This window comes from Podarcis erhardii (assembly GCF_964252035.2).
Source record: "Podarcis erhardii genome assembly, chromosome: 5".
Classification (NCBI taxonomy): Eukaryota; Metazoa; Chordata; class Lepidosauria; order Squamata; family Lacertidae; genus Podarcis; species Podarcis erhardii.
In genome coordinates, this window is record NC_138509.1 from 99,304,639 (window position 1) to 99,328,902 (window position 24,264).

At 48.9% G+C, this 24,264-nt stretch overlaps 1 protein-coding gene and 1 long non-coding RNA gene across 2 annotated transcripts in view; both read left to right on the forward strand.

Annotated features, from left to right (window-relative positions):
• LPP (LIM domain containing preferred translocation partner in lipoma) overlaps nt 1–24,264 on the forward strand; it is a 294,160-nt gene that overhangs the window by 230,350 nt on the left and 39,546 nt on the right. Inside the window, exons 7-8 of the mRNA XM_081862512.1 lie at nt 8,724–8,847; nt 23,071–23,240. Of these exons, the coding sequence (XP_081718638.1) occupies nt 8,724–8,847; nt 23,071–23,240 (294 nt within the window). The remainder of the gene's footprint in view (nt 1–8,723; nt 8,848–23,070; nt 23,241–24,264) is intronic.
• LOC309342402 overlaps nt 1–24,264 on the forward strand; it is a 346,777-nt gene that overhangs the window by 142,997 nt on the left and 179,516 nt on the right. The window lies entirely within an intron of this gene.

The window sequence follows — 24,264 nt, forward strand, 5'->3', positions numbered from 1 at the left end:
AGTGGACATGAGATTGTAAACAAGTTGATAATTTGTTTGGAAAAAAATTTTAACGATGTAAATGGGAGCGGGAGACGCGAGGGAGTCCAAAGAAGTGATGAAATTGTTGTAATAGAAGTAAGATCGTTTATTATGTGTGCATTTATATTTAAAAACCTTAATAAATATTTATAAAAATAAATAAAATAAATGGGAATAGAAACTGAAGCTTGCTGTACAAGTGTAAGATGCCCACTCGTTGCCTTATCCACTTTTGCTTCTGGCCTAGCGGACCAATATCATGTTACGCCGGGAAAATTGTAATAATAATAATAATAATAATAATAATAATAATAATAATAATTAAAAAAAAAAAATGTCCCAGTCACTCTGAGTGGCTTCCAACTTATATAAATGTGGCCCACACCTCTGGGTAGGAATCCAGATTTTAATTGATTGAGGGAATTTGTTTATCTATACACATTTGTATACCAGTTAGTATTTCACAAATGGGTGTTGCTGTCGATAGGAACAAATATATTGTGTGAAGAAAGGAAACGTAAAATTATCTCCACTTTGGACACTGTCCGGCCACTTTTAATAAAGACGAAGGGAGGAGGGGGCCCTTTTTTTGCATCAAATGAAGATTTCTAAAAAGGAAGGAAGGAAGGAAGGAAGGAAGGAAGGAAGGAAGGAAGGAGAGAGAGAGAGAGAGAGAGAGAGAGAGAGAGAGAAAGAAAGAAAGAAAGAAAGAGAAAAATACAGTTCCAGATTTGACTAAGAGGGCATCAGGGGGACCGGGCTGATGAGTCAATAAATGCATGGCCTTTGGGAGAAGTGAGGAAAAGAGACAACTCAACAAGATCCATGTTTAGCTGTCAAAACATTCCCTGGCGCTCAACGGCTTATCTGAGCGCACTGCTGCCACTCTGCCTGCAGCGCAAGGGGGGGGGTGGTGGTGGAGGCAGCTGCAAATGAACTGATCTCAATAATTGGTCAAGAAATTGCTGGCAGGGACCAGGCGTGCGCAGGGTGGCAGAGGTGGCGCCCAGTCCAGCTTCGGCCGAAGAAGCCGAGGTTACGGTATGTTCCTGCTTGTCTATACGCTGCCATTCGGCCGAGAAAGGCTCCCAGCAAAGGAAATCCCCTGTGTTGCAAAACAGACGACTCTGAACCATCGCAGGCAACACGCACCTAATAATGTTCTAACAAAACATTTGTAACATGTGCTATTTCACAATTCACCAACCGAAACCCATGTAACGGAGTCACAAATAATAGAAGTCAATCAAGGTGGCATGAACAAAATTAGAAAATGTCGTCCATCAGTATCAAAGAGGCAAACAAGCCTTTCAACAGTCACCATCCTGTAACTGTGTGGTAATGGAACAGTTTTTTTCCGGATGATGAACTGTTTCGATAGTAACTCTTCATCAGCTGGCGATGATGTAAAATAAAATCCATTACATTCAAATATAATATGAGATAAACAGGTAGATGCAGTTTCAGAACAAACACTGCAAATACGGTTGGTTGGTTGGTTGGTTGGTTGGTTGGTTGGCTGACATCCATCTGTCTCTGGAGACAATGGAGCATTGCACCTTTGGGGTGAAGTTAAAATGTTGGAGATTTGCAGCACCTGCTGTGGCTGTAGAGACCGATAAGGGAGAGACATGATTCAGCTAGGTAGCTGTGTTGGTCTGACACAGTAAAGGTAAAAGTAAAGGGACCCCTGACCATTAGGTCCAGTCACGGACGACTCTGGGGTTGCGGCGCTCAGCTCGCTTTATTGGCTGAGGGAGCCAGCAGATAGCTTCTGGGTCATGCGGCCAGCATGACTAAGCCGCTTCTGGCGAACCAGAGCTGCGCACGGAAATGCCGTTTACCTTCCCGCCGGAGCGGTACCTATTTACCTACTTGCACTTTGACGTGCTTTCGAACTGCTAGGTTGGCAGGAGCAGGGACCGAGCAACGGATGCTCACCCAGTCATGGGGATTCGAACCGCCGACCTTCCGATCGGTAAGTCCTAGGCTCTGTGGTTTAACCAACAGCGTCACCTACGTCCCTTAGTCTGACACAGTAGAAATATATATATATATATATAATTATTTTTCCAGTAGCACCTTAGAGACCAGCTAAGTTTGTTCTTGGTATGAGCTTTCATGAGCATACACACTTCTTCAGATACGCTGAATGACTCCCAGGCTGAGCACCTGGTCCTCCAGGGGCACAATTACCCCATTCAGGACCAGGGAGTCATCTTAATTTGGCAGCCTTCATGTCACGTTTGCAGACATCTTTGTAGCGCAGAGTTGGTGTGCCAACAGGCCTGGTGCCTGCAGCCAGTTCTCCACGGAGCCCCTCTTTGGGGGTCCTGCCATCTGTGGACATGACCAAGGTGCTGAGACAGGATGGATGGAGAAGGGTTGAGAAATGAGGCGATAGAAATGTCAAGGGAGGTAATAGGGGCATCGACAGGGAGAAGGTGAAACAGCTCTTAGCCATGTGCAGAGGGTCATGTCCAATCCTGGCATCTGTTGTGTTGTGTGCATGTTTAAGGGGGCATGTTTCACATAGGAGAGGGCAAACCAGTGCAGAAGGCTGAGCAGGCAGAGGAAACAACATTTTGTGGATTGGGGGGGGGGGGGGAGATTTCCTGAGACTTTGCAGGCAGCATAGGTGGTACTGGTAAGCACTGAACATTGACCATCCTTCCTCCAGTTTGCATTTCCCGTCTTCCTGTTCAAACAATGTCTAGAAAAAGCAGCAGCTTCTCTCCATCATTGGTCATTCCTAGAAACAAATGTGTTTGGTTTGGGTTATTTTTTTACACCGACAGATGTTTCTGAAGACAATGTTTGCTGTGATCTGCCGGCCAGCAAGGCAAAGAATGAACGAGCCTGTGTCCTTATTTTCCTCCCCTTCACTTGTACGGAAAATAGGGAATCAACTTTGCACAGAGGAAGGGAGGGAAAGCACCAAGGTGCCTAATAAATACCAGGCGGAGGTGGGATTCGAATTCAGGACCTCCAGATCCCAGCGCTTCGCCCGCAGGGCTGCCCTTGCGCTCAAAGGCACAGCCTTGGTTCGGTTGCCCGAAGCGTTGGGACTTTGCCAAGAAACTTCTGAGGGTGCCGGCCAAACGGGAAATCATTTTTATAAGTACATTGGATGAGATAAATGATAATATGCCTGACAGGCTCTTGGCTTGGCCTTCTCCCCCTTGTGCGGAGTGTGGAATTTGGCACGGCCACTGCCTTCAAAAAAGGAAGAAGACGACGTTATTGTGGATTGTTCTCTGGCAGGGAGACGTGTGAGCGTCTCCGGTGGGGATGAAGCCCTTTCTGTCAATAGAGGTTTAAGTCACATTTGCAGTGCTGGGTTATCTGTAAGGCAGAGTAAGCCCCAGCGAGTGTTTGCCTGAGCAGAGGAAGAAATGGGCTAATCCTGCACCCGCCCTCCATCCAGCTGAGTGCCTGGCAGCTGCTCAGAGAGTGCTGAGGCTCCTTCAGAGGCTGCCAGGAGACAGGGGACGGTCTCACTGTATCGTCGAACTGTAGAGTTGCAAGGGACCCTGAGGGTCATCCAGCCCAACCCCCTTCTGGCAGTTTTCTCTCTCTCTTGTTCATTCATTTCACACACTGCTTGGTTGTAGAAACGAAACAGAACTCAAAGCAGATTGCCGAGAGAGAGAGAGAGAGAGAGAGAGAGAATTATCAATGAGAAAAATTGTTGTTGTTGTTTAGTCATTTAGTTGTGTCCGACTCCTCGTGACCCCCTGGACCAGAGCACGCCAGGCCCTCCTGTCTTCCGTTGCCTCCCGCAGTTTGGTCAAACTCATGCTGGTGGCTTCCAGAACACTGTCCCACCATCTCGTCCTCTGTCGTCCCCTTCTCCTTGTGCCCTCCATCTTTCCCAACATCGGGGTCTTTTCCAGAAAGTCTTCTCTTCTCAGGAGGTGGCCAAAGTATTGGAGCCTCAGCTTCAGGATCTGTCCTTCCAATGAGCACTCAGGGCTGATTTCCTTCAGAATGGAGAGGTTGGATCTTCTTGCAGTCCATGGGACTCTCATGAGTCTCCTCCAGCACCAGATTTCAAAATGAGAAAAATTAGCGGCTATAATTCAAGGCTTCTGAAAAGTTAAAATAACAGTACACTGAAAGCAGATTGTGGGACGCGGGTGGCGCTGTGGGTTAAACCACAGAGCCTAGGACTTGCCAATCAACTGGTCGGTGCTTCGAATCCCCGCAACGGGGTGAGCTCCCGTTGCTTGGTCCCTCCTCCTGCCAACCTAGCAGTTCAAAAGCACGTCAAAGTGCAAGTAGATAAATAGGTACCGCTCTGGCGGGAAGGTAAACTGCATTTCCGTGCGCTGCTCTGGTTCGCCAGAAGCGGCTTAGTCATGCTGGCCACATGACCCGGAAGTTGTACACCAGCTCCCCCAGAGTCAGCCATGACTGGCTCTAATGGTCAGGGGGTCCCTTTACCCTTTACCTTTAAAAGCAGATTAAAGCTCACAACAGCTTTCTAGGAAGGCTCCTCTAGACAAGGATGTTTCCGTCAAGCACCGAACGGAGAGCAGTAGTGAAGGAGCCTGTCTGGTGTCAAGAGGCAGGGAGTTCCAAAGTTGTATGTGCTGCTACACCAAAAGACTCAGTGCTTATAGATGTAGATGTAAACTATCAAGAGACGTCCACCACCACACAAAGGTAGTCTGGGGGTGTCCAACATTAGGGACCCCCTGCCCTTATATCTTCACCCCCCTAATTTTTATTAAATGTTCTGCTTTACATTTTAGAATATTCATTTAAATTAAAATATCAATGGCTTCCCTTCTTTTCTTTCCATGGTTCATTTTTCATACCAGAAATCACTGCATATTTTACATAAACTAAACCATTCCGTATCCCATGATTACATCCATCCAGGCTTATTTACACTGTTGAAATGCTGCCCACGTTTTCAAATATACACAGTTTCATCCCATATATTCAATAAACGTTTTCCAATCTTCTTTAAAGGTACGTTCTTCTTGTTCTCTTTTTCTATATCAGTTTGAATATCCCATCATTCTTCTTTGGTTGGGACCTCGCTCGTTTTCCATTTTGGGGCTAGCAAAACACAGCCTGCCCTTATATCCTGACTCCTCTCAGCTGCTTTTCCAAGTCCCAGAAACCATCTGAGTTGCATCCTTGCCTGTCTCCAAACTCCCAAGCTAGCTGGGACCGGTATGGAGTCATGCTAGGTGCTGTGAGAAGAGGGCAAGCTGGGTGTATCAGGTAGAAAGCAGGGAGCATACAGGGCAGGGCCTGGGACACCATTTCATGGAATCTTAGGATTGCAGAGTTGGAAGGGACCCGAGGGTCATCTAGTCCAACCCGCTGCAAGGCAGGAATCTTTTGCCCAGCGTGGGGCTCCAACCCGTGATCCTGAGATTAAGAGTCTCATGCTCTACTGGCTGGAGTATCCTGAGTTCTGTTCCAAGCCACACTAATACCGAAAGCCATCTTCCTCAAAAAACAACCTTGCAAATATGATGCGCATCTGAACAAGCGGGAGGCAAAGGGGGGGGACACACACGGAAAAGGGGGGAAAGTAAATATCAGCAAGGGATGTTTTTTGGCAGCTTTTCAGTTCTAAATTGAGCTAATTCTACCTTCTGAAAGGAAGATAATTTCCATGTTTCTTTGGTTGAGAACACATAATTGAAGTTATTTTCCTTCCAAGAAAGGAGCCTCTGGAACATCGTTTGCAAATGGACAGGAAAAAATGAATGTATCTGGCGCTGCCTGAGCCGCGGGGCATTCATTGCGGCGCAGTTTCTGAACACGGCTGTCACCTCCCCCAAGGTGTTTATCACTGGCTCAGGTGTCTTCCTCCCCCTCTCCTTCCTCCGGCCCCCCTCTTTTTGAAGGGAGAGTGAGGAGGGCTGAGCCGAAAGCGAATGGCGCTGAACCCAATGAGCCACAGGAAAGTGGAAGCCGGATTGTTATCAGGAAGGTTCAGAGCAGAAATTGGAAAAAGAAAACTCGAGGATCTCTTAAATTGACCAGCGCTTTTGGGGGAGGCGGCAGCCACTGGCTCCTTGGCCTTGTGTTCCTCCTTAAAACCGGCATCTCAAAAGCCAAATGTTAACAAAAGTGCTGAGATAGAAGAGATTGTGAGTTTATGGACTTCATGAACTTCCAGAGTGAATTATTGTGATCTCTGGTGCTCATTTTGGTTTTTAAAGTCCCAAACGGCTCAGGCCCCAAATACCGAAAAGGCTTCCTCTTCATCGCAGCCTCCTGTGGGAGTGAGTTCCACAGTTTAACTCTTCTCTGTGTGGAGAAGTCTTTCCTTTTATCTTTGAAGCTGGAAGGTGTGCAGCCAAGATGATCAAAGGTTGGGAAACCAAGCCTTATGAGGAATGGTTGAAGGAGCTGGGGGTGTTTAGCCTGGAAAAGAGGAGACTGAGAGGAGATAAGAGAGCCATCTTCAAATATCTGAAGGGCTGTCCTGTGGATGATGGAGGAAGCTTGTTTTCTCCTGTTCTGGAAAACCAACGGCTTCAAGTTACAAGAAAGGAGATACAGACTAAACCCAGGGAAGGACTTTCTGACAGTAAAAGCTGTTCGACAGAGAGACGGTCTCCCTCTGGAGTTGGTGGACTCACCTTACTTGTGGGTTTTTAAGCAGAGGGTAAAGGTAAAGGGATGCCGGTGGCGCTGTGGGTTAAACCACAGAGCCTAGGACTTGCCAGTCGGAAGGTCGGCGGTTCGAATCCCTGCGACGGGGTGAGCTCCCGTTGCTCATTCCCTGCTCCTGCCCACCTAGCAGTTTCTGGGTCATGTGGCCAGCATGAATAAGCTGCTTCCAGTGCAATGGGACACCATGACGGAAAGCAGGGCATACAGAAACACCGTTTACCTTCCCGCCAGAGTGGTACCTATTTATCTACTTGCACTGGCCTGCTTTTAAACTGCTAGATTTGCAGGAGCTGGGACCAAGCAACGAGAGCTCACCCCACTGCGGGGATTCGAACTGCCAATCTTCCGATCAGCAAGCCCAAGGGGCTTAGTGGTTTAGACCACAGCGCCACCCATTCACTAATGCAGAGGTTACATGGCTTTAGCTGAGATTCCTGCATTGAGTGTTTGGGTCCCTTCCAGCTCTTAAGATTCAGTGATTCCCTAGAGACCCTCCCAGCTGCTGAGATTGGCAGAGGGGGTCTTCTTGAGAGTCCCTGCACCCTCAGAGGTTTGGGCTAATGGAGACCCAGGCGGAGAGGACCTGCTCTTCTCTGCCGGACAAAGAGGACCATGATAAGGTCCATTTTATGCAGTGAAGAGGAATTGTGGGCAAATGTCGGTTCATGCCCAGTGGTTGCCATTAATTTGATTTTGAATTGATTTTAGAATGCATGTCAATTAATTGATTGTGATTTTATGTAAACTGTGTTACTTTTGTTGTTAGCCGCTCTAAGCCCGGCTTCGGCTGGGGAGGGTGGGATATAAATAAAAAAAATGTATTATTATTTATTATATGCTGCCCTGTGATTCCATGGGATGAAGGGCAGTTTAGAAATGACAGTGATGATGATGATGATGATGATGATGATAGGATATCACAGAGTTGTCGTGGGTTTTTACGGGAAATCTCACACATCGTCTAAAATCTGTTTGCTGCTAGTATGAAGAGACCCGCACTTACAAGCAAGCGCAGTTTGGGCGTGGGGAAAAGCTTTCAGCTCCTAAATGGTGATCGTAATAAGTGCACACAAAGAAATGTTTTTGCCGTTGTTAAATCACGATAAAATCCCAGAACAGCAATGCCAAAGAGGAGATTTCCCAAAATGTTGCCTGTTTAAAGCAAAACCGTGTGTTTTTTCTTATTTTAAAAAATCTTTCAATTCCCTCACCCAATTTTGTACCAAACTATGCGAAAAAGTCACATTATGCAAATTGGGACTAGATTGATGTAGATTTGGTTCCAACTGCGCACATTCTGAGCACTGCAGAGCTCTTTGGCCAGGGGGAGGGGGAAGCCTGAGTGCAGGGAACATGCAAATCAGCTGGTTTTAGTATAATTGAAAGTATTGCCCTTAAGATACGGAGTCCGTTAATGATTAGAGTGGGTCTGACGAAGAAGCCATGGTGTAGGCAGACATTTTGTCTCTCTCTTTTTGCGTCTAATCAGAGAAGATTTGGGGGGCAAAGGAGGCCAAATTCAGAAAAATCCCATTACCATAATTCAGAATAGATTGACCCAAGGTGGTGGTCTAGGAGCCTCTGAAAAGTGGGCCATGCAGCCACTCATGAATACCTGCATCCCACCTCCTGGCAATTTTTTTCAGGTGAAGATGCCCATTCAGAGTGAGGGCAGTGCTAGTTCGTACACCATTGCCTTCGCTCTCCACTGGCTTTGTGGCGACGTTGATCGCGATTTATTCTGCAGCACCGTCAGGCTGCTGTGTGATCCCTGCATAATTCCAAACTGTGTTACTTTATTTTTAATGGTGTTGCAGTTTCAGCTGATTGCAACGAAAGAGATGGGGGAGGGACAGAGGTCTTGCCTGTTTGCAGATGCCACCAGTTGACGCCATATTTTGAAGAAATCGCCATGCATTTGGCTGCTTTGCCATATGTTTAATAAATAACCTTTCCTCCATGGGCCTACTTATCAGTCCATGTACAATTTCGCTCAACAGCATGCCTCTAGTCCAAAAGGAAACGTCAAAACTTGCCTCTTTTTCCTCTTCCAGAGTGGACATGGCGGTCCCAACCCTGCCTCAAGTGCTCCTTTGTTCAGACCGGAGGATGAGCTGGAACACCTGACCAAGAAGATGCTGTACGACATGGAAAACCCGCCTTCCCAGGAATACTTCGGTAAGCGCTCCTACCTCTCCCGTGTTCTGGTGGCAGAGAGTTCCACAAGCCATTGGTGCATGGTGCAAAAAAATAGTTAGCTACCAGAGCTAATGAACTTGGCCGTGCCCATGATACAGTTTTGTACAGTGGAGGCCCATTGTCCCAGGGTGCAGGAGGGGTGGGGGGGGGTCAGCCAAAAAATGAAAACAGAGAGGGGATGGCCCAGCGACATTGACTCTATTTTGCATCAAACATGTTTTCCCCAACCCCTCGGGGATTCAGTGCTGCGGTAATCATAGCAGGCCAGATAGCCGCCCACTAATCGTATCATTAGGTCAAATTTAGAAAGCTGCATCAGAGCATATTAAAAGTCGGTTGAGAACAGATAGGTTTTGAATGCAGCGATCTAATTAACCTTACTGGAGAGCTCTGAGGCATTGTATTAAGTCATGGGAATAATTTGTTCCAAATAATTACATTTGAAAAGCCACCAAGGATCATTCGGCGGGTCGGCCTCTGCTCAAATGGTGGGCCGCTGGCTCCCATCAGAGACTTTCCTTCCTCTCACATCACGGGGGATTCCCCCACCCCACCCCCGGTGTTGTGTTTCGGATGCCCCCCAAAGGGGACTCTTGTGCTTGAGAGATGGGTGGAAGCTCATCCCTTTAAAAGGACCATTTATTTAGGGATGCAGGCATGGCATCCTGTCTCTCTGGGAACTGTGGAGGTTTAAGGTCGTGGGTTGGGGCTGAAGTTCGTGGCTCAGGTGAGGATGCTTGCTAAAGTTGGTTTCGGGAAAGATGCTCAGGTGTTTCAGCGACGGTTTGAGCACTCAGAAAGGCCAGTTAACTTTCAGGATGAGTGTTGGGGTTGAGCAGTTTCACATGACCCCCGTCCTGCGCAGAGAGAGAGAGAATGAGGGCAATGGGGGGGGGGGGTTTGGGGGGGTGGAGGGAAATAAGCCAAAAGGGGTGGGAAAGAGGGGCAAAGCACTCCCCACACAGTCAGTACAGACCTCTGGCAAGGGCAGATTTTTCCCTCCCCTGGGCAGGATGTGTTGGGCCCGGCGGTAACCCGAGAAAAGCGGTCCAGGTCCGATCCTGAATCCAAGGGTTCCGCTAGGAGTCAGTCCGACAGGGCCAAGGCGGGACACAAGGCAGGAAACCAGACAGGGACAGGGTCTCAGGCAGGTTCTGGCATACAGCAATGTTGCTCCCGCAACCTGGGGCGGGGTCCGACAGCCTTTTATCTTTGTCGGGGTAACGGCCGGTCCTGATCCCCAGGCGACTCGCCTCCCTGTTTTGCCCAAAGGTGAGCACTCCTCCTGCGAGTACTCAGGTCTCTCCTTCTCTCGGACCTCAGTCTCTGCAGCTCGGGAGACATCGGTGGGTGACTAGACCCAGGGGCCGCCTCTGCCTCCCCTGACCCAACCGGTAGTGGAGCAGCTGGAAGTGATGGCCCAGCTGGAGGCAATGAGGTCATCCCCGCATCTGGAGCCAGGACAGGATCAGGCCCCTGACTCAGCCCAGCTGGTGCTTGTTGCCGGGGAACCTGTGCAGACTGGGGCTCTTCAGGATCAGGCCCCAGACTTGGTTCAGACTCTGTTCTGAGTCCAAGCCCGAGTCCTAGGCCATCACACAGGGAAGGAATAGGGGTGAAGGAGAACAAGAGAGAAAAAGGGGGTGGCAGAAGGAGAGAAGGAGAAAATGGGTGGCAGGAAGAGAAAGGGGGCGTCCTAGCCCTGCTCACCAGCAGCAGCATTCAAGCCCCCCCCCCCCAATGTCTAAGCTCTCCTTCGACATTCAGGAGGCAGCAATGCTTCTGAATCCTGGTTGCTGGAAACCACCGAACAAGAGAGGGCTCTCGCACTCAGGTCCTGCTTGCAGGTCTCCCTTTTGGGTATCCCTTTTGGCCACTGTGAGAACAGGATTCTGGGCCAGGTGAGCCACAGGCCTGATCCAGCAGGCTCTCCTTAAGTTCTTTGATTCTCAGACGTCTGGTTCACACATCGTGCTAAGCTGTGGCTTAGTTCACCAAAGCTAATGTTGGCACAGCACATAGTTGAACTGTGGAACCCGCTGACACGGGAGGCAAGGGTACTCACCAACTTGGATGGCTTTGAAAGGAGGATGAAGACAAATTCATGGAGGACGCGAGGACTATCACTGGCTGGCAGCCACAATGCCTCTGCTTCGCCTCCATGGTCGGAGGCAGCCGTGCTTCTGTTGCTGGAAACTGCAGGAGGGGAGAGGGCTCTCGCACTCGGTTCCTGCTTGCACGTTTCCCTTTGGGGCATCTGGTCAGCCCATGAGATCAGAACTGGCCTGGTCTAGCAGGCTCTTTTTACATTCTTACTACCTAGGAAGAAATGCAGTTCTTAACTGGGAGGGGGAAAACATCCCTCATTCCTGCCTTAGATGCTCCCCCCCAGTGGAAATAAAGACACAATTATTAAGGTTAATGGGATAAATAAGTCCACAACTTTATTGGTTACAAGTGTTGAGCAGTATTGGCTTAGGCATTGGTCTTAACTGAGTATATCCGACTTCAGCCTGTCCGCTTGAAGTCTGGGAAGGGTTAACCACCAGTAAGGGGAGACCTGCTGATGCACATCAACTAGGAACTCCTCCGGGGTCACCACTAGGGGGCGTGCCTTAGGCCCTCACCTCCCTCGGCTTCGGACAGGGCCACGCCCCCCGGAATCCTTTATCGGACTACCCTTCAATATGTGGGGCAGGTGATGGCACTTCCTCCCCTCTTCCATCTACAGAACAATACCAATGCCTAACCGCCAATACCCAGAAAGTTGTGACGATTTGCTATGAGGTAGGCGAAAAACCAAGTGGCTGGTGCCAATTTGCCAAGTGGAAAAATTCCGACCAAGCCCCTCAACGGCGACCCATCAAGGTCAAGGAATGGAAACCTTATAGGGCGGGAGGGTGGCAAAACAGGAACAGCTGGCAGGCGGGGAGGCCACGTCCTGGTTTAAATTGGGCAGGCCACACCCCCAGATCCAGCCGATGGGCTGGCCAGGGTGTGATGCGGCTGGGAATCCCCCCAATTGTGCAGGGCTGGGCTCTAGCTGCCGCGCATGGTGGGGCCGTGAAGCCCGCAACTCCACCTCCTCTAGGGCGGAAGTGGCTTTCTCTTGCTTTTTGTCCTGGACGCTCTCTGCGCCTTCAGCACACCAAAGGAGTGTGACGGGTTTGCTTGCACTGGGTGAAAAGTCTTGGCAGAGCCACAGGGAACCGCAACTATACTTTAGAACGGAGTGCAAGGGGGGTGGGGAAGCAAATGTTGGTGTTGCCCAGGGCGCCGCTGAAATTTGGGACCCTGAGGTCTGCCACTGAACACCCACCCTCCACCCAAACACCTCAGGTCTCTGCAACACCCACGCATCTTTCCAGGCTGCAAGCCGCCCTCCCAGTCCACCCTCCCCATTTCATCTTGGAGGGTTGGAGGCTGAGCTCAGAAGCAGGGCAGCCTCGTGTCGCATGGCTCCTGAGTCCTGCCTGTGCTTCCGTTTGATGGAAATGAGAGGCGACTCTCATGGACATTTGGGATGGAGTCCGAGCCAATACAAATTAGAGGAGGAAATTGCATTAGCCCACCGACTTGTCAGCATTGGGGAGGGGGTGTTCCGCTTTGCTTTGGGAGCTGACAGTGAGCTACCGGGCAAGGAGGTGGGTGGTTGCAAGGCTGGAGCATCAAGCAAGCGGTCAGGATTTCAAAAGGCTGGTTAAGACCCTCAAGGGCCAGCTGCAGATATTTTGCAGTCAGATCTTACTTCTAGGCTGGCGCAAAGAACACAAGGACATAAGAAGAGCCTGCTGGATCAGGCCAGTGACCCATCTGGTGCAGGATTCTGTTCCCACGGTGGCCAATCAGATCCCTGCAGGAAACCTGTGAACAGGATCCAAGCACAAGAACAGCCCTCTCCTCTCCTCTCCTGTGGTTTCCATCAACTTTGGATTGGGAGCCACAAGTGGAACAAACTTCTTTGACGTCTGCTGAGATTCGGGGGGGGGGGGTCCTGAAAGAATGAGTCTTGCTGGGGTTCTTGGGGGGCAGCCATAACCAGGTGAGAAATGCAAGAGTGTTGGCCTATTAATTCCATGCCTTTTATAACACCCTTCCAACAACAAAGTAGTGAAAAGGACCACCACAACCAGAGCCAGGGGCTTTTCAACACTGGCCCCAGCCTGGTGGAACGCTCTGCCTCATGAGACCAGGGCCCTGCAGGATTTGATTTCTTTCCGCAGGGCCTGTAAGACAGAGTTGTTCCGCCTGGCCTTCGGCTTGGAATCAACTTGATCCCCTTCCCCTCTATCCTTTTTCCTTTCTCCTTCTGTGATGGAACTCCTATTTGGGGACTTCCCTGGCTTTTTTCCGGCCCATGTAGAACCAGTCTGGATAGTTGGCCTTGGTGAAGATTTGACGTTTTCAACCAAAAAAAGTTTTTAATTTGAGTTTCTATTGAAATGAGGCTGCATTTTAATGTATTTTAATCTTGTTTTTAAAGTTGTATCTTAATCAATTGTTTTATATCTGGTGTTAGCCGCCCTGAGCCCGGTCTTGGCTGGGGAGGGCGGGGTATAAATAAAAGTTGTTATTATTATTAAAAGCAACACATCAGAGCATAAGAAGACCATGCAGGGTCTGCCCCATGGGCCATCTAGTCCAGCACCGTTTCCAAACAGAAGCCTCTTCTGGCAAGCCCCCAAGGAGGACCCAAGGGCAAGAGAAACTGGTGTTCAGTAACTGGCATTCAGAAGCATCGCTGACTCCAACAGTGGTCACAGAGCAGAGCTAGTAGCCATCAAAAGCCCTCTCCTCCCTGAATTTGTCTGGCTGGCCACTGTGAGAACAGGATGGTGGACTAGGTGGGCCACTTGATTGATCCAGCAGGCCCTTCTGATGTTCTTAAGACCATAAGAAGCAGGGAGGGGTCAGGCCAGAGATTTGACAGCACTGATTCAGAGTACTGGGGAGACTGGCACTTTTGAAAGTTCCCTGCCCCCTGTTATAAAGTCCCTATAAACATACAGCTTACACACCAGGGAGGCATGAATGGTTTTCCAGCCCTTTGTGTTCTGTATCTTTTTTGTTTTCCTGTATGCTGGGACTTCTTAAGATGGAGCATTCCTAAATGTGATCTTGCACCTGCTGCTACCTGCAAAGATGGGGCTTTGTGCCACTGGGGCAGCTTTCTGGAGGAGAGGAGCCTCTACTGCTTTGCAGAGCACCCTCTGCAGATGGCCCGGGGGTGCTGCTGCAGCCCCCTGCTCTTCAGGGGGTCAGGCAATTCACCCTGTAAAGCTGATGGCTAGGGCTGATTTAGCATATGCGGCGCCGGAGTGCCAAAAAACTGCCCCGTGTCCCCAATTGGGGGGGCAGGCCAAAGTTGTTGAGCTTTTTAGGGGAGCAGCTCAGAATTGTTGAGCTTTTTGGGGGGGCACACAACTCTCTCCATGCCGCACACAACTCTCTCTCGACAGCCCGCCAATCCCAGGCATGCAGGAGGGCAGAACTGGCCGGCTTTCTCAGCACCCACAGCAAAAAAAGCCTGGCTCTTCAATCCCCGGACTCTTGACCTGTCGCCCCCGAGAGCCCCGTGCCCAGGTGCCCCGTACCCCTAGCACCTATGGGTAAGGCAGCCCTGATGCTGGCTATTCAACATCTCCCAGGCTGGTCATCGCTTTGTTTGAAGACCACCAGCCCTGACCCCACTTTCCTACACTGGCAAGGGGAAGGAAGGGTTGTTATCCCCCCTGCCCAAAGGTGGTCCTGTGATTCACCTGCGCCTGCAGTTGCAGAAGGATCATTTTCCTTTGCGTGGAAACGATCCAGAAGGGTTAATCCCAGAAGCAGATAAGGGGCAGGGAGAAAAGAAGCGCTTGACAGCCACCAGAGGTTTTAATTGAATGTCAGTGCTGCTGGAATTTGCTGTCGCACTCAGAACTCCGGATAATGCTCCATTGTTATGAAAACTGATAATCCAGCCTTAGCAATGGGTTGTTTCTTTCAGCATGACAATCAGCTCTGTCATTTTGGGGGTGGGCATGTTTCCGTTGGGTGTAGATTGTTCCCTACACTTAGTCTCTCTCTTCCCCACACTTCCACCCACACCTTTTCCCTTTTGAAAGGACGGGGGGCGCCTTTTAGCTGCGCTCGTTCTCGGATAATTTTGGAACGGTGCGGGAATGGAGGATGAGATCTCGGAAGGCCACGGCAAAGGGAGAGGCATTAGCAATCAGATGCAATTTTGCGTGCTGAATGAGTGCTTTGATCAAGCGATGTCTTTCATATCTCTCTCCCCCTAAAATACAAAATATGCCGTAGTTGGAGTATTTTGGGATGAACCGAGCAGCAAACATTTCTGCTCTGCAAAGAAAACTCATCTGAAACATCAACCCTGGGAAATTACGTGGGATTCACGAGATCTTCTTGAACCTGGCCAGGTGGGAAGCAGGCAGTCTGTGGCCTTGCCCTGTCGAATCACAAAATCTTGGAAGTGTATAGTGAAAAGGGGACCCAAAGGGTCATCTGCCCCCTGCAATGAAGGAATATTTTGCCCAACCACCTGCAAAGCAATTCAGGCCAGGAGCTGGCAGGGAGGGGCATTGTCTTTTTTTTTTTTTTTAAATATTTTTTTATTCATTTTTCATACACATACAAAAGAAAAAACAAACAAAACACAAGACAAAAGCTTTCAGTCATATGTACATATATACATAATATTCGAGTTTCTACATTTCTTCTCATTTTGGACTTCCTTCAGCGATGTTGGCATTCATTCATATTTTAATCTTAGAATCACATCCCATCTTTTCATATTGTCATTCGTACCTCCTTTTTTACATTATTTCAGTTAAACAATACTTGTTAACTCTTTACAAAGCCTCTTTAAATGCCACTAACGTTGTATTAACTGAACATTTATTCTCCAGATAACTTACGAATTTACCCCAGTCTTCAATAAAATTTTGATCTTTTAAATATCTAACTTTCCCTGTTAGTTTGTCCAACTCAGCATATTCTGTTAATTTTACTCTCCACTCTGCCACCGTTGGCATTTCTTCCTGTTTCCATCTCTGAGCAAGCACGGTTCTAGCCGCCGTGACCGCGTACAGAAAAATTTTGAAATCCTTTCTCCTAATATCTTTTCCCAGGATACAGAGTAAGAAGGCCTCTGGTTTTTTAACAAAGGTATAACCTAACATCTTTTTCAGTTCGTTATACACTTCCTCCCAGAAACTTTTAACTTTCTTACATTCCCACCATAGATGGTAAAATGTCCCTTCCTTCTGTTTGCATTTCCAGCACTTGTTGTCTGCCCCATACATCTTTGCCAATTTTACGGGTGTCAGATACCACCTGTACTGCATCTTCATCACATTTTCCCTGAGCAACATACAGGCTGTAAATTTTATATTGACTTTCCAGAGTTTTTCCCAGTCTTCCATTTGAATGTTATACCCCAAATCCCTCGCCCACTGTACCATCACTGACTTCACCTCCTCATCCTTAGTGTGCCACTCCAGAAGTATTTTGTACATTTTTGAGAGGTTTTTCTGTTCACTGTTTATAATCTCTTTTTGAAATATTGACTCTTTTTCTTCATAACCCCTCTCCTTCACCTCTGCTTTAAACATCTCATTTATCTGAAAATAATGGAGCCACCCCTGTGTGAGCGTTTTAACCTGTTCGTATGGTTTACCTGTTCGTATGGGAGGGGCATTGTCAACCCACCGACCTCCCGGCACTGGCATCACTGCTTTTTACCCAGAGGGGCAAGGAGGTCTGTACTGTTCAGGAGCACTGGTGAGACCACCAGTTTGGCTCTGCAGGGGTACTCACGCAGCACCCCCTCCCTGATGCCTCACCCCCTCTTCCTCCCAGAAAGCAACAGCAAAAGAAGCTAAATGCTGGAAGATTCGGGACAGACAAAGGAAAGTGCTTCACCACAAAGTTAAACTGTGGAACTCTCTCCCACTGGAGGCAGCGGATGTCTTTAAAAGAGGATTGAAGGAGGAGGGCTACAAAGCAGAATGGCTGTGCTGTGTCTCCACATTTTGAGGCAGTGATGCTTCTCAATATCAGTGGCTGGAAACCGCAAGAGGAAAGTGTTGCCCTTGTGTTTGAATCCTGCTTGTATGCTTCCCTTTGCTGCGAGAACAGGATACTGGGTTTGATGGGCCATGGACCCGATCCAGCAGGCTCTTCTTACATTCATAAGTCTACAGGCCTCCCAGCTCTACTGAAAGCCTTCATAGAATCACAGAACAGAGTTGGAAGAGACCATGAGGGTCATCTAGTCCAACCCCAATGAAGGAATTTTTTGGGTCCAGTGTGGGACTCAAACCCATGACACTGAGCTTAAGGCCCTGGTGCTCTACTGACCGAGCTATCCCAGCTCAGCTTGACTTCTGTGACCGCATTGCATAGTTAAAACATTCAACAACAACGAGAAGAAAGGCAGACTCAAACGCTGCTCTTTTCCCCTCCTCTTTGCAGAACACTGTGTCCCAACTATTCTTATCCCTCGCCGTCAAATGGCTGTCGTGAGCAGAAGGTCTTGAAAGATTAAAGTGTGGTCACCGGTGGCCTTTGACTGGAAGGGAAATCCATAAGAGCAAAGCTCTGTGTGTGTTTGCGCAACACGCACCGTAGCCGGGATGCGGGGCGGGCGAGGGTTCGACAAGGACCAGGAACGGAAATCTTGTTAGGCCGCTGACTAGAAACGCTGTTCTGTCATCGATATTTCTTCATTAGGAATAATGATTTTTCCACGTCCGCTGCCAGTGGGTTCCCGGCCGTCCAAAAGCCGGGATGTGCCATGAATCTCTAAAGCGCACTTATCGGAGGGACTCCGAAAGCGGCGAGAATTCAGAAGGCGGCGAGGGAGGGGGCCAGGTTGCACACACTGCGACGCCGCAGGAACAGCGGTTATTGATGGCACCTGTGGGAGCCCTTAGGTGGATATTTCAGTCTGGTGTATTTACATAAGAAAGACGTCCTGGCTCAAAGACGCCGTGTTCTGTTTCTCCAGCTCTCCGTCATGTATTGCTCTGCAGCAGCGGCGGGGGCTCTGGGGAGCGGCGGAAGCAGGCGCATGTAACCGTGATCAAGGCAACTCCTTGCAAGCCAAAGAAGCAGGGAGGGATGGCTTGGGCTGCTGCGTCATCTTGGAGTTTTCGTCCGTTCCTTCCAATGCCTTGCCTGACCTCTTAAGAACAGTGCTTTTTGTTGTTTAGTTGTGTCCGCCTCTTCGTGACCCCCTGGACCAGAGCACCCCAGGCACTCCTGTCTTCCACTGCCTCCCGCAGTTTGGTCAGACTCATGCTGGTAGCTTCGAGAACACTGTCCCACCATCTCATCCTCTGTCATCCCCTTCTCCTTGTGCCCTCCATCTTTCCCAACATCAGGGTCTTTTCCAGAAAGTCTTCTCTTCTCATGAGGTGGCCAAAGTCTTGGAGCCTCAGCTTCAGGGAGCACTCAGGGCTGATTTCCTTCAGAATGGAGAGGTTGGATCTTCTTGCAGTCCATGGGACTCTCAAGAGTCTCCTCCAGCACCAGAATTCAAAAGCATCCATTCTTTGGCAATCAGACTTCTTTATGGTCCAGCTCTCACTGGACCAGAACAGTGCTATCATTGATTAAATTGATGTGCGCCCATCCTTCAGAAAATCACAGGGCAGTTTAGAATGTAACAACGTAAGGATAGCATGCTGGATCAGGCCACAGGGCCTTCTTGCCCAGCATCCTCTTCTTACAGTGGCAAGCAGGACCAGAGCTCAAAAGAAACTCTCACCTTCCTCTGGTTTCCTGCAAATCTAGTTTGGCCCTTCAAAGGAGGTGGACTTGTGGGCTTTACGGCCCCCCTGCGCGATTGGAGGGATTCCAAGCCACATCACCTCCTGGCCAGCCAATCGGCTGGCTCTGGGGGTGTGGCCTGCCCAATTTAAACCAGGACACGGCCCGGGATCTCCCTCTTTTCCACCTGCCAGCTGTTCCTGCTTTTCCCACCCTCCCGCCCCATAAGGTTTTCGTTCCTTGACCTTGCTATGGACCTTGGTTGGTTGGTCACCGTTGAGGGGCCTGGTAGGAATTTTTCCACTTGGCAAATTGGCAAATTGGCACCAGGCCCCGGGTTTTGCCTACCTCATAGCAAATCATCACAACTTTCTTGGTATTGGCGGTTAGGCATTGGTATTGCTCTGTAGATGGAAGAGGGGAAGAAGCGCCATCACCTGCCCCACATATTGAAGGGTAGTCCGATAAAGGATTCCAGGGGATGTGGCCCTGTCCGAAGCCTGGGGAGGTGAGGGCCTAAGGCATGCATCCTAACGGTGACCCTGGAGGAGTTCCTAGTTGATGTGCATCAGCAGGACTCCCCCTACTGGTGGTTAACCCTTCCCGGACTTCAAGCGGATGGGCTGAATCTGGATATAGTCGGTTACGACCAATGCCTAAGCCAATATTGCTCATCACCTGTAACCAATAAAAGTTGTGGCCTTATTTAGCCCATTAACCTTAATAATTGTGTCATGTGTCATTTCCACTGATGGGGGTGGGAACTCGCCATGCAAAGAGGCTTCTTTAGAAGCAGTGCTGTCTCCGGCTGCAGAAAAGTAGCAGAGCCATTGTGGCTATTATCCACCGACAGCCCTCTCTCCTCCATGAATTTGTCTAATCCTCTTTTAAAGCCATCCAAGGTGATGGCCATCGCTGGCTCCTGCAGGAGGGAGTTCCACAGTTATTTACTTACTTACTTACTTACTTACTTACTTACTAGTTTGTTTGTTTGTTTGTTTGTTTGTTTGTTTGTTTGTTTATTCAATTATTTATACCCCACCCATCTGTCTGGGTTTCCCCAGCCACTCTGGGCAGCTTCCAACAAAAGATTAAAATACAATATCAAATATTAAAGACTTCCCTAAATAGGGCTGCCTTCAAATGTCTTCTAAAAGTCAGATAGTTGTTTATTTCTTTGACATCTGATGGGAGGGCGTTCCACAGGGCGGGTGCCACCACCGAGAAGGCCCTCTGCCTGGTTCCCTGTAGCTTTGCTTCTCGCAATAGGGGAACTGCCAGAAGGCACTCTGTGCTGTGTGAAGAAGGACTTTTATCTGCCACGAACCTTCCAGCATTCAGCTTCCTTGGGTGTCCACGAGTTTTAATGTTATGGGAGAAATTACTGGACTGGACTTCGTCATGTTCATTCATATCAGCGGGTCCTCTCTGCGTTATACTTACTTGAATGCCACCCTCTATAAACATGAAATAGGTAAAGGGACCCCTGAGCATTAGGTCCAGTCACAAACGACTCTGGGGTTGCAGTGCTCATCTTGCTTTACTGGCTGAGGGAGACAGCGTACAGCTTCCGGGTCATGTGGCCAGCATGATGAATCTGCTTCTGGCGAACCAGAGCAGTGCACATAAACGCCGTTTACCTTCCCGCCAGAGCGGTACCTATTTATCTACTTGCACTTTGACGTGCTTTCAAACTGCTAGGTTGGCAGGAGCAGGGACCAAGCAACGGGAGCTCACCCCGTCGCAGGGATTCGAACCGCCAGCCTTCTGATCAGCAAGTCCTGGGCTCTGTGGTTTAACCCACAGCGCCACCCGCGTCCCAAACATGAAATAGAAGTTTACAAAAATCTAGAAATAAAGCAATACCCATGAAAATGATATGCAAAACTCAATAGAAAATCCACATTTAAATCAGACTAATGAACGGGGGTGGGGAGTTCTAGGATGCATTAAAGTTTAAAATAGAAAATAAATGCAAATGCACAGTAAAAATAATCCACATATAAACCACCATTAGCAATGTAACAAACTAACTGAGATAGCATCCTTTTCATGCAGAAGTTCCTGTTCTTTGAGATGCTCAGAATCTCCTGGTTGGTCTCTGCTTGGAAGCAGGAGAACTTACCGAGCAACCCCTTGGGTTGACCCAGTAGGACACTTCTGACATTTATTTTATTTTTTAAAAAAACATTTTTTGAATGGTTATTCTTTAAATTTCCTCAAACATTCCTCCAAAATGCATTGTGAAAACCTGTGCATACATCGCAACCTATAACACTGGACTTCTGTAAAATATGTCCACAGGTTAGTATAAACCTTTGGGAGCTGGTCTTTAGTTTGTTGTAGAATTTGTGAATGAAAGGTGTCTCTCTGCTTTGTTCCTCTTAAATTGTGGGTCATTTATTCAGTCAGGGCCTCCCGTGGGAGCGAGTTCCACAGTTTTAACTATGCGCTGCATTTCATTTCACTTTTAATCTGCATACCGCCTTTCTATATTGCTATGCACAAGGCCATCTACAAGCTGAAGAAACAGCAAAGATCACACACATAATAAACAATCTGTTCCGATACAAAAAGGCAAACAGTAAAATTAAATACTAGCAAATAATAATTAAACAGTTTACACTTCTCAGTTTTTACTAAACTGTTGTTGTGGTTGTTGTTTAATTGTTTAGTCGTGTCCGCCTCTTCGTGACCCCCTGGACCAGAGCATGCCAGGCCCTCCTGTCTTCCACTGCCTCCCGCAGTTTGGTCAAACTCATGCTGGTAGCTTCGAGAACACTGTCCCGCCACCTCACCCTCTGTCGTCCCCTTCTCCTTGTGCCCTCCATCTTTCCCAACATCAGGGTCTTTTCCAGGGAGTCTTCTCTTCTCATGAGGTGGCCAAAGTCTTGGAGTCTCAGCTTCACAATCTGTCCTTCCAGTGAGCACTCAGGGCTGATTTCCTTCAGAATGGATCGGTTTGATCTTCTTGCAGTCCATGGGACTCTCAAGAGTCTCCTCCAGCACCAGAATTCAAAAGTATCCATTCTTTGGCGATCAGCCTTCTTTGTGGTCCAGCTCTCACTTCCATACATCACTACTGGGAAAACCATAACTTGAACTATATGGACCTGTGTTGGCAAGGTGATGTCTCTGCTTTTTAAGACGCTGTCTAGGTTTGTCTAAACTGTAATCAGCAAAAATAACTGCAAGTCACAATGCATGAAGTCCTTCCTTTTCTCTGTCCTGAATCTTCCCATATTCAGCTTCATTACTTGTCCGCAAGTTCTAGTATTAGCCAAAAGGGAGGAAAACTTTTCCTGATCTGCTTCCTCTGTGCCGGGTCTAATTTTGTAAACTTCTGCCCTGCCTCCTCTTCCTCCAGCTAATGACTATCTTCCCTGAATTGGAGGGGTGTGCAGTGGTGACACACGCCCCCCTCCTCTTTGTGGCAGCAATACCAGGGTTCCCCGTTAAAGGGGTTGTTTATGGGGAGGCTTTGGCCGTACACCTAGAGGTCGTCATTGCTCTCCACAACGACAACGGCATAACGGGGGCAGACTGTTGGGAAACTGTGTATGTGCAGCTACTCACACAGAGTCGATTAAGGTTTGGAAGACAGTCAGAAGGCAATCTGAAGGAGTAAGTCTGCCTGGTGATAGCAGAGGCATGGAGACAGCTCCCTGATTGGTCAAGCTCTCTCAAGGGAGTGATAATTAATGGCCTACTAACTGGATTGTGTTAGTTCAGTATTCAGTGTTCAGAGTTCTGTGTGTCAGTGTAGGAGTTGTGAGTTGTGTGAGAGAGAGCTAGCGAAAGATCCGTGTTCTGTTCCTGTAAATAGTCCACTGTATATAATAAACACCTAACTACAAGTTCCTGGTTCCTGCTTTGTCTAGCCTGTCTGCAGCCAAGTCGCCAGTTGCTTCCGTGGATTCTGCATTTACTCTGCTAGGTCTGGCTAAGGTCCTGCAACTAGCCAGAAAGTGGTGAAACACCAAGTTGTTTTTGTTGTTGTTTAGTCGTTTAGTCGTGTCCGACTCTTCGTGACCCCCTGGACCAGAGCACGCCAGGCACTCCTGTCTTCCACTGCCAAATAGGTTTTCCACTGCCAAATAGCTATCTCTGCTTGAACATATGTTCTCCAGAGCCAGCCCATCCCCCCCCCACACACACACTGGATAACCCTGATGTTCCCTAGATAAACGCCCAATGCCTGAGCCAAGGTCTACCCACATCTGAAACATAATAAAGTTGTGGCCAATTTTAATCCCATAGCACGTTGTCTTGAGTCGCTATTCCACACGGGGGCCGCCCGGGGTTTGGGGGACTCCGCCTGCCCATGCAGATCCAGTTGATGCCCCCTTACGTTCCCATGGGGGTCTCCTTCGCAGCCAAGCGCCATGAGTGGCCCCTAACGCCAGGCTCCTCTCTGCCCTCCAGGTCGCTGTGCCCGCTGCGGGGAGAACGTCGTGGGAGAAGGAACCGGCTGCACCGCGATGGACCAGGTCTTCCACGTGGAGTGCTTCACCTGCGTAACCTGCGGCAACAAACTGCGGGGCCAGCCCTTCTACGCTGTGGAGAAGAAAGCCTACTGCGAGCCCTGCTACATCGTAAGTGCCTCCGGCCGCTCTCTGCTTCTGGCGGAGCTGGGTGTTCATTCATTGTGTTTCTCTCCTTCCTTTTCCTTGAAGGACCTCGTGGCTGTCTCCCTCCTCATTCAGTCCTCACAACAACCCTGAGAGGTAGGCATGGCTGAGAGGCAGTGAGCGGTAGCCAAAGCCACAACCCATTGAACTTCATGGCCAAGTGGGGTTTCGAACTCCAGCCTCTCCCAGGTCTTAGTCCAGCGCTCTAACCACTCCACTCCACTGACAGGTGTCTCTTCAGATTCAGGAAGACCGTTTGTATGTTCTGTGTCTCTCTGATTCTCGAGTCCCCACTTACACCAGGGGTCTCCATGTGAGATGTACCTGCCCCTGGGGTGCAATGGGATTATCTTTGGGGTGCACCAAGATGCAAGGGGGTGGCACAGGACACTGGAGGTCATACCTGTCGATGTCGATGCTCATTGGCTGTCTGGAGGACTCAGGTGTGAGGAATCTTCTGAGGAATTCATTTCTGGGAATCCCCAAAGCATATGCTGCTTTGCATCCAGCTAAGCTACTTGGATAAAGTATCTCCTTTGACCCAGATGACGAACGCCTATTTATTGCATTTCTAGCCAACTTTTTTCTCGATAAGGAGCTCAAGGCAGTGCACGTAGTGATCCTAAACCCCACATTTTATCCTCGCGGCAACCCTGTGAGGTCAGTTAGCCTGAGAGTGAGTGACTGGCCAGAGGTCTCTTCCATTTCTACAATTCTATGAAGTCATGGACTTACACCTTTCTGGAGCAAAAGGGGACCCTTTGATGGATTCCTCTTTAGCATGTGTTTTGGGTAGGTAAGCCAACCCCGCCCTTTGCACAACAGAAGAGTCAAGAAACCCACTTTATACGGTGGTCAGGAAGGGGAGACCATGCAGCAGTGTCAAAGTCAAGTCCCGTAGCCTCTGCTTCTCTTACCCTTCAGCATTAGATAAAAATTTACAGCAACGTAAAACTAAACATTTATGGTCAGCCTCATTGCATTTATG